Source organism: Bubalus kerabau, chromosome 18 (genome assembly GCF_029407905.1).
Source record: "Bubalus kerabau isolate K-KA32 ecotype Philippines breed swamp buffalo chromosome 18, PCC_UOA_SB_1v2, whole genome shotgun sequence".
Classification (NCBI taxonomy): domain Eukaryota; kingdom Metazoa; phylum Chordata; class Mammalia; order Artiodactyla; family Bovidae; genus Bubalus; species Bubalus kerabau.
In genome coordinates this window covers 16592837-16604020 of record NC_073641.1, presented here as the reverse complement: position 1 = coordinate 16604020, position 11184 = coordinate 16592837, and the positions used below count along the sequence as shown (strand labels likewise).

Below are 11184 nucleotides of genomic sequence, written 5' to 3'. Positions count from 1 at the left end.
ACACAAAGCCAGACACAGTTGCAGTTTTGATCATTCAGTTAATTTATTAAATATCCACTAGGTTTCCAATAGATTTCCATGTGAGTAAGTTTACTTTTATTTGCTAATTAATGTGTTTCTACATTACATGAAATTATGCTAACATTTCAGGAGAAATTATAGAATTTATCAGTAACACAGATTAGCACACCTATGTCAGTGAGGAACAATGAGAAGTTTATGTCACATTACCAGCATTTCACAAGTTTCTCATTCTTGGAAGCAGTTATTTTTATAAGAGATGGTACTGGATAAGCTGAATCTCAGAGAGGTGGCCTTATGAACGAGAAGTGGCATGTTCTTAAGTCTCTTAGAAATCAACCCATGCCTTTTTTAGAGGATTTGCTGAGCACACAATGTATTATTGCCTTTATAAAAACTAACATTCGATAACAAAATATATCATGTATAATCTGCATGATAAATATTTTCTGTATACCAAGGGATAATCATAACAAAAATCCTTCACTGATAAAGTTCCTAAGGAATTTCTAGAATGAAAGTTATAAAGCAAACAAGTTACTTCTCTGGTCCCGCCTAAGTCTACTGCAGTAATACCATTTAGACATCTAGAAATAAAACTACAGTTTCTGCAAATTAAACCTGCTTTAAAAGATTTTTATTCATAAATATGATTTCTATTATAAGAATGGAGACCTGGTCCTATAATGGAATTCAATAGGAAAAAAAAGAATTAATTTTAAGCTGGCCCTGCTAAACATATCCACTGTGGTGTACAAAGTTTCTGTAGTTGGAAGACTAGCCTTTCAAGATGTGCCAAATACACTCTCATCTGTTAGGGTAGGGGGCGGGTAAGGAATGCTTTATTCCTCTCTGGCATGCAAAGCTCAGGGTTACAAACTTTTGATCATCAGCCTGTCAAAATTTCTACCAAGAGTTGGGAATTCTAGCACTGTCCACTAGAGGTTTTTATGTGATGATGGAAATGTTCCTTCTGTATCTGTCTTGTCTGGCAAGGTAGCCACCAGCCATATGTGGCCACCGGGCACTTGAAATGTGGTTAGTGCAACTGAAGAAATACTTTTTCATTTAATTTATCTACATTTCAGCAGCCACATGTGGCTAAGTTGACAGCGTAATTCCAGGTCATTATTGCAACATCCTACTGCCTGTGTTGCATTTCCAACTCAAAAGGAACAGTTTTGCCAATGTTTAAATATTAAAATTGCTTAGAGTGTTTGTGAAGTCTAAAAGTTGAAACATTTCCACTACAAAATGACATTTTATGTGGTTATAAAAGCAAAGAATTTTCATTTATTTTTTGAGAAAGCACATAAAGCGTTTTGTGGGTAGTTCTTGATCTCAGATCCAGCTTTGATGGAAAAAAAAAAAAAAATCCCAGACAATTGGCTATCTTGATACACAGTTAATAATAGTTATATTACTAATTAGATGTTGCCTCAGGTGAAAATCTCAGTAGAGAAAGTTAGTTAAGGCACTGGTTAGTCTACTTTTGTTGCTTAAGGCCAAGAGCAGAGGCCATAAAGAATAAGCAGGAAACTTAAAGAGACGGGCAGGGCCATCAAAATTCTCCTGATTCCCCAGACTCTTCCCAACCTTTCGGAAAGGCACGCTGGGGTTGGGCATGCATCATGGGTGGTGCTCTCAGGGAGGCAACCCAATTCTCTGGCACTCTGCAAAATTTTGGAGGAATTAGGAGGAGACAAATGAGGTCTGAAGACCCTGGGCTTTGCAAGTGAAAGTATCATTTAGGGGGCATAAAAAATCCCTACTATTCTTGGATGCCAACTGCCTAGGAAAAATCAAGTCTCAGCACTTGTATCAGCTGGAGTCCGTGGAGCACTCCCTGCTGAGCCAGGGACCCTGAGGGAGAGCAACACGGCTCACCGAGTGGACCAACTATGCGTGACACTGTGACTCTGAAGCAGCTGTGCTTCATAATATTCACAATATTGAGACAAAAATATTAAAAGAAGGCTTACTGAATTATGATAGTCTGTACATTGAAAAATATATTTTAAATGATTTATTTTGACCAAAAATACTAACATTATGACAGAATATATTCTGTCAGTCAAAAATAACCTAAAATAAAACTAAAAGCAAAGCATTCCAAATTATGTACATATGCATGTAATTCTGGGGATGGGTCTGATAAAGAAGACAGTAGCTTTTCAGAAAACTTAAGTTACTGTAGCTTTTAGAAATAATCAGAACTTAGAAAGAAAAGTGGGCCTAGACTAAGACACCAAATAACAGAAAATCAAAATTTCAAATTATTCTTTATGTGGGCTTCTGATGAAAGCAAGTTCATCCTTTAAAACCTGTGAATTGCATTATGAAATGGATGGAACCAAACCCCAATAAAAGTCACTTCTTTCCTTGTTTGCTGTTCAGTCACTAAGTTGTGTCTGACTCTTTGCACCCTAGGGACTGTAGGATTTCTTTTCTTAAAATTCTCTGGTGGGGTCTCTTGCTTACAGATAAAGTCCAAGCTCCCAAACATGGAGCATAAAACCTCTTTCTCTTGTACCCAAGAACCTAGAATGGTGGTCTTGATTCTTACCACTCCTATCCTACAAAAGGCTTGTAATTCTTGACATACACACCCCAGCCTTGTCCATTGTGGGCTTTGTTCACAGTACTCATTCTGTCAGGAATTGCTCTAACTCCCACTCTCATCCTCAATCAAAATGTACTTCAGGCATTACTTTTTCTAGGCTTCTCCAGACTCTTAGGTACTCCTTGAGTCTTCCAATTACTGCAGTTAATACCTAATGATGAGTTTGCTGATTCCCCTACCAACTAAACTCTGAATTCCTTTCAGGGAAGCAAACGTGTCTTATTAATCTCTGTATCCCTGGTTATTTAACATAGTGTTTGCCATGCTAAGTTCTCAATAAATGTTTACTGAAGAAAGGACTCAATGGCATTTATCTAGACTATTAATGATAACTCATCAATCTAGTTGAAGGTAACCTAAGGCATGTAATTTGAGAGGCTCATAAATACAGATACACAGTTGTTTTACTTACTGATGTTTTAGCCTCAAAGAACCAAAGATGTAAACAGATACGTATTCTGTGACAAACTGGGGATCTCTCTGAGAGGTTTTAGCCAACAGATGATATGGAGAAAAGAAACAGGGAACTGGGTAGGGTGTAGGTCCATCAGCTCAAAAGCAATAGTCTCAAAGTGTTCAGATAATTGGGTTACAGATACAAATCTAAAACTAAATTCTGTCTGCATCTAGTGAAAATGACATACACTGAGTGGTAAGGATGTGAACCAAATGTCAATTATCTGCTTTGAAGTGACATGTGTTTAACAGTTATATTGATAAATTCAACCTTTACCATTACAGAATGCTACCTGCTTATCTGCAGCCATTTCTAAATGAATAACATATTCCTAAATATAATAACTTATATTCCTAAATGAATATAATTTCTAAAATAATATCATTTAAATTTTACTAAAACATTGATAATCATATATATTAAGGATTACAAGGGATCTCAGAGATAATTTGGTACAGTATTTTATAGATGAAAGACATAAAGCCCAGGGAAGGTAAATGACTTTGTTGAAGGTCACATAAGTAGTCAGAATAACTAGGATTTTTGGATTTTTTACTACCAAGTTCAGTTTTCCTTATGCTACATATTGCCTGAGAGGAAATGTCACCAATTTACTCCTACAATATATTAGTGAGATTTTCATCCAATCTTAATAACAATAACAAGATCACTTTAGTAGAAATTATTTTAGTAAAAACAAATGTATTTTATTCAGGTGAGATCTTTCATAAACTATTCTCATACAATGGGAAATTTAATCAAGAACTATTCCAAGATTTTTTTCTGGGAGTAAAAAAATTACACAACATTAAAATCTTTTAATTTGCAAACTCTAGTAGTTCATGAAGGCTGAATTTTATACAACTCTCCTGAGCCACTGAGTATACCGCCATTCAAAAAACAAACCTGACAAGCCAATTTATTGTCTCTACAATTAACAAAAATAAAACTTACAAATAACTGGACTAACTCTGTGTCACTACAATAATCACTTTTAACCACATTACATACTCAGTACAATGAGACCATCTATTTGCATGTAGCACTTTCTAATCATCTTTTTAAAGTTGGAATTTTTTTTTTTTTTACTTTTTTTATCCTGATAACCAAAGGACTGTATTTTCATAAAGTACTGTTTTTAAAAATAAACTACAGCAAAGGCAAAAAAAACCCTTGAAAACCTAACAGCTCTGTGTTTCTCTCCAAATAACTGACTAACACATTTAAACAAGTGGAGGTCTTTTAAAGGAGGCCACCGGGCTAAGCTGGGTTATAGAAAAGCTACAAGTATGACAGCATCCATGGCTGCAATGCTAGAGCAGGGATGTGGACGTAGCTTCCCTAGAGTCTGCGCCTGGTAAGCACTGCTCAGAGGAGCTATGAGGCTCTCCCAGTCTTACTGAGCTCATGCAGGCTAGGGCTGCTGGGTGAAGGGAGAATCGGCACACCTTTCCAGGCTGGGAGGTTACCTGATTTCATCATTATGAATACACCTACAGCTACGTATGTAGGCTAAGAATTTGTAACTGCACCCACAGTGAGGTACTCGGCAATCTTTGGTGCTATGCCATGATAACTAGCTGACGTTCGATGCTGCTACAATGAAAAGTATTTAACTTATAGGACGTAAGGGATATTGGAGTATTTAGCAAAGTAAGTAACACTGATCATTGTGAAATTAAAAAAAAAAAATAGAAACATTTATACCTACTACTATGTGTCTGACAATGCTGACTCATACAAAATTTTCATTATTATATAAAGGCTTTCATGATGTAACTCCCTGGCTCTTAAATTTTAAAAAGTACAGAATAAAATTCTTAATCCTAAATTTTTGTCACTGCTCCTGAGATTTATGACTGAAGTAAGAGAAACACCCCAAACTGGTCATATTATGAAATCATAAATTCAATGGAAACCTGCTTCAAAACTACAAATTATTTCAGACAAATAAATATATATGTTCACATTTATAAAAAATTTCCACATTACTCATAGAAACAAGCTTCATAAAATTTATATACTGAATACAATAAAAATCAGTTCTAATGAAGATTTAGCTGTTGTCCTTCTAAATAAAAAACTCTGTGTTTGAGGTATCTCTTTAAGACATGCCAATATGGCACATTTGTAAAACAACCCAGGAGTCTGTCCTAAAAATCCTGCCCAACACAGCATCATCTCTACCAGACTTACAAATAGGTTGAACTAGACTTGTCTTTTTAAACAAGGAAGAAATATTTTGTTACAAAAATGAAGGAGGCAGGTACTAGAAACTCTGCATCTCAGAAAACAGTGAAATTTTGTTATAAATATTTTCATTATCATATTCCTGCTGACACCATTCATTTAAAAAGTTCTAGTCAAGACCAATAGAGCAGCTTCATCTCCTATGACATCCAAAAAAAAAAAAAAATCTAAGTGAAGAATTTCATTATCTTAATAGTAATATATTATCACAGGATATAAAGCTTTTAAAATTTTCAGCGTCAAGCCTACCTCACTTTATCACTGGAAGATGGACACTTAATCCAGCAATATTCATTTACTGCTAGGTAGATTGCCTGTGTTGACTGTAGTAAAGCAATTTACAATCAGCTTATGAAGTAATAACATTAACAAAGAAAGGAATACCAAAAATGATGAGTTTTGTTGCACAGATATCCATACTTGGGGCATGGCTATCAAGTAATAAGACTGATTCAATACTCTATAATCATAGCACATTAAAATATTGTCAGACAATAATGGTCCTATATATGAAAAAATGTCTATATGGAAATGGCTGTGATTTATTGCAAAGCATAATTATATGGAAAATTTCAAAGAATGTCAAATAATTTTCAAAAGTAAATTTTTAAATTTAATAGCTCAGGCCAGTCTCAGTTACTTTTTGGATATTTCAGAACTGTTAGTGGCAGAGGAATGCTTTTCCTTTTTTCTCTTCTTTTTGTCCTTTTTGTGATGCTTCCCCTTTTTTGACTTACTCTTTTTCTCCTTTTTCTTTTCTTTCTTCTGGTATTTTTGCTTCTTTTGTTTTGAAGTGTCCTCTTCAGTGGAACTAGATGAATAAGACCTACGGGTAATAATACATACTGACTGATAACTGTATTTATGGCTGATGGGTGCATTTAAATGGAATCCAGACTGCTTTGAATCCTTCTTGGAACAAGGTGAGAGTATAAAGAAACTCAAATGAAATGTGCCTTTTATATCTGTATGCTCTTAAAATACTGTAATCAGAATTTTTGCCACTTAGCCAGAGAAACTAACAAAATAAATATCTCTATTCTGCTCAATTCCAGTTATGAGTTTTAAATTCAGCAAGGATGAAATAATTTTTCTGTGATTTTCAGTTTCTCATCCTGTGTACCTTCAGTGTACCCTTCAAAGTCTTTCTTATAAGGCAAAGAAAGTGGCATTTTATACACTCTCATTATATACACAATTCACTGTATATACAATAACTTGTTCGTTTATTCTCTTAAAAGAGCCACAAAGAATGCAAAAATATAAAAAGAGCTATAATTGTACCTCCATATAAATGTATGAAAGCTGAAAATCGGCAAAATAAAAGCACTTCTGTTATTTCTTTTTTATTTTTCAAGTTAAAGTACTTGATTCTTTTATATACAGAGTGATACAGATGAACAGTTGCATTTCATAATAATTTTCAGTAGTTACAAAAGGATAATTTTAAATGTATAATCTAAATAAATGAGAATGAGTTACCCAAACCTCAAATAAGTAGAACAAAACAGAAACTGAGTTAATTTATAATAAAAAAGGTATCCCAGAGTTAGATGAGTGATCTAAACATGGGAAGTTAAAACTCAAACTAAGAAAATCTGACAGACACACAGGAGAAGGAAAAGTAAAGCCAGGAGACCACAAGGTTGCGTCTGTACAGAGTCTCGCTGTGCGAATTCCTTGACTGCCTCCCTTGATTAGGGGCCCTGAGTCTCCTGGGTTTCTGTAACAGTGTGTTCCTTCCTTTTCCTTGTTTACCCTCTCAGACTCTGGCTCTCTCCTGAGCCTAGTTTCTCATGTATTCTCTTGCACTCTCTTCAGTTCTGTTTTTCTCAACTCTTGTCTGCTTTCCTGTTTTCAAGAACTTCTTGACCTCTATGTTCTGACCAGAGCTGCTTCTCTGCCTATACTTTTTTCTTTGCCTTTTTGGACTTGGATTCTCTTTTTTAAGGCAGAAGGTTAAACTTTAGCATAGCAACTACATTAAGTGGCATTATCTTTGCTAAAACTGTACTTAGAAAAGTTCTTTTAATTCTGGGCTTTGTCTGAATGAGGACTGTGAAGCCCAAGGTAAATAATATGTTACTCTAAACTCAGTATATGAAAATTTGGAAGAAAATAGAAAATCTCACTTTTCCTACAAGGAATCCATTATGTTGTAGTAGCGCAAATAACAAAACAATACACTAATCAGACTACGTGATACACTGAGCTCTACCTTCCTTTATTAGTTCTTACAAACATTGTTATTTAACTCTCAACACCTGAAAGTGAGTTAACTTCCAATATGTATACTAGCCGAGGTGTTAGAGTTTATATAGTTCATACTTCACAAAAACTACAGAGACAACACCTGACATGCAGAACCTACTCTGTCAGAGAACTAAGGTCCAAGCTAGATATTACTACCTGCTAAATACCTTAAATAGTGCCTATGTACATGCTTATTCTGGTATAAATGAAAGTGCACTCATGAACCAAGGAAGAAGTTGCCTCTTAAGTCTTTGGATCAATTTCTTTAACCAGTTGCTGTCAAAAGAGTTGACAGTAAAAAAAAAAATCATAGGTAGTTGAGAATTCTGAAAGACCTGAAGGAATTTTTTGCATGACAAATAGGTACACAAATCCAATTAATCAATTAATTAGTTTCATTAATAATGATATTCTGAGAATACTGATATTTAAGCCCCAACTTCATATATATGAGGACAAAATGTGTATGTGAAGAATTTCAACATATGTCCAAATTAAAACTTGACTAATGTTCCATAATTTAAAAATTCTAGAACACAAATAGAATACATAAAAGAAGCAGTGGGGCTGTTATTTATTTATATCTTAATTTGTTCCAAAAAAGAAAATTTAAGGTATTTGAGTGCTGACTCTATTTTTGAATCCTGACATGAAGGATTTTGTTATTTTACTGAAACAACCGAATTCTCTTTAATATTAAATTAACAAGACTGTGATGTGAAAAATAAAATTTTTTAATCCATCCTATATTCAGTCCTATTTAAAAAAAAAAATGTTTAAAAAATACCTCTTCCTTTTTTTTTTCAACTTGATTTTCTCTCTGCTTTTTGCTTTTTTCTTTTCCTCTTCTTCATTAATTCCTGTGTGTTGAGGGAAAAGAATCAGGTCACCATCAGTTCATATATTATTGTGGTATGTAAGCATTTTTTTAAAAAAATTGGAGTATAGCTGCTTTACAGTGTGGTACAACAAAGTGAATTAGCTATATGTACACATACCTTGCCTTCCTCTCACCACCCCTCATCCCACCCTACCCACTGAGGCCACCACAGAACACCGAGGTTGAGCACCCTGCACCGTGCCACAGCTCCCATTAGCTATCTGTTTTACACATGGCAGTGCACATTCGGCAATTTCAATCTTCCAATTTGCCCCATGCTCTCCTCTTCCCTGTGTGCCCATATCTGTTCTCCACATCTGTGTCTACTGTTGCCCTGTAAATAGGTTCATCCGTACCATTTTTCTAGATTCCATATATATCCATTAATATATGATATTAATATTTTATACATTTAAAAATTTGGTTGTTGGTTGGTGAATTTCACTGGTCAGGATCTGCACTTTTCTTGTAACAATGTCCCCTTTCTTGATTATTTTTACTCATTAAAAATCTAATAAAAACACTATACCTTTAATATAAATTTCAAATCAACTATGTATATTTACTAAAAACTTCAAGTATTTCATTTCTAATACCTAATCTAGGTTGACAGTTTGGTGGGTACTATTTCAGGCCTTATGAAATGAAACAACACAATCATGTATAACTTAAAAAAATTTTCCTTTTCAAGCAAAATTAGGATCACGAAATCCTAGGGTAATGGGACAATAACAATTAATATTTATGTTGTCAGTATCTAGGAAGGAGAGAATACACACTATTCTCTAGCTTGATTTTTAAATACACAATTTGGTGTGTATTCTTCTAGCCTTTCTCTATACATAACTAAATATAAACATACATTCACATATAAAAATAAAGTTATGTGTAAGTCTCAAGTTTTTTCTCATCTGAAAAATGTAACATACAATATTTTTCAACTTACTTATTTCACTTAACACTTTTAAAAATATTCATTTATTCTAGCACTATTTGCTGAAAAGACTTTTTCTACATAGAATTGCCTTTTCACCTTTGTAAAAAATCAGTTGAATTGCTTCTAGGAAGATGAAGTAGACATATTTTTCCTATTCCTCTCATTAAGTATAACTACACATCCCAGACATAACAAAAACAAGCATAAGAAGACTCTGAAAGGTGAAAAGGCAGACACTAGCTAGGGTTCTCGTATAATCTAGAAAACGACCCAGTACTGAGTTCCCTGAAATATCTTTTTACTTTATACAGTACAGCCTTAAGATCTGGCAACCTGGCAATGTCAACAGGTGGAGACAAAAATGCCCCAACAAGAATCTGCTCTTTCTAGTCGAAGGACCAGAAAAGAGACAGCATAGTGACAAGAAGTTTTTAGATAATAATTGCCATTCTCCAGCCAAACACCACAGAAAAAAATGTTGCACCACCCACATCATCAAAGACTGAGTGGAGAACACAGACTTCCTCCCTTGTGAGGCTGTGGTACCAAACATTTAAAGGGTTAATACAAATTTTATATAATCTTATCTAACAAACAGAAGAGAATGAAACCCTTCTCAATATTCTACAAAGCTAATGTTACTCTGATACCAAAATCATATTAAAATAGTACAAAATTAGAAAACAAGACTAACATCTCTCATGAACATGGATGCAAATAACTGTTAACAAAACATTAGCAAAGAGACTTCAGTATTTAATATTTTTAAAAAATTATACACCATGACAAAATGTCACTTATTCAAGGTATGCTAGGCTGACTAAATATTCAAAAATCAATTAATGTAATCGACTGTATTAATTCTGAAAGAGATGGGAATACCAGACCATCCGACCTGCCTCTTGAGAAACCTGTATATAGGTCAGGAAGCAACAGTTAGAACTGGACATGAAACAACAAACTGGTTCCAAATAGGAAAAGGAGTACCTCAAGGCTGTATATTGTCACCCTGCTTATTTAACTTCTATGCAGAGTACATCATGAGAAACGCTGGACTGGAAGAAGCACAAGCTGGAATCAAGATTGCCAGGAGAAATATCAATGACTTCAGATATGCAGATGACACTACCCTTATGGCAGAAAGTGAAGAGGAACTAAAAAGCCTCTTGATGAAAGTGAAAGTGGAGAGTGAAAAAGTTGGCTTAAAGCTCAACATTCAGAAAACTAAGATCATGGCATCTGGTCCCATAACTTCATGGGAAATAGATGGGGAAACAGTGGAAACAGTGTCAGACTTTATTTTTGGGGGCTCCAAAATCACTGCAGATGGTGATTGCAGCCATGAAATTAAAAGACGCTTACTCCTTGGAAGGAAAGTTATGACCAACCTAGACAGCATATTAAAAAGCAGAGATAATATTTTGCCAACAAAGGTCCATCTAGTCAAGGCTATGGTTTTTCCAGTGGTCATGTATGGATGTTGAGAGTTGGGCTGTGAAGAAAGCTGAGCGCCAAAGAATTGATGCTTTTGAACTGTGGTGTTGGAGAAGAATCTTACAAGTCCCTTGGACTGCAAGGAGATCCAATCAGTCCATCCTAAAGGAGACCAGTTCTGGGTGTTCATTGGAAGGACTGATGGTGAGGCTGAAACTCCAATACTTTGGCCCCCTCATGTGAAGAGCTGACTCAGTGGAAAAGACCCTGATGCTGAGAGGGACTGGGGGCAGGAGGAGAAGGGGATGACAGAGGATGAGATGGCTGGA

At 34.9% G+C, this 11184-nt stretch overlaps 1 protein-coding gene across 1 annotated transcript in view; it reads right to left on the bottom strand.

Annotated features, from left to right (window-relative positions):
• Nucleotides 1-18: 18 nt before the first annotated feature.
• The window catches only part of SREK1IP1 (SREK1 interacting protein 1), a 41852-nt gene continuing 30686 nt past the window's right edge, over nucleotides 19-11184 (bottom strand). The window contains exons 4-5 of the mRNA XM_055554549.1: nucleotides 8392-8464; nucleotides 19-6177 (exon numbers count right to left, since the gene is read on the bottom strand). Coding sequence (XP_055410524.1) covers nucleotides 5988-6177; nucleotides 8392-8464 — 263 coding nt within the window. The 3' untranslated portion in view covers nucleotides 19-5987. The remainder of the gene's footprint in view (nucleotides 6178-8391; nucleotides 8465-11184) is intronic.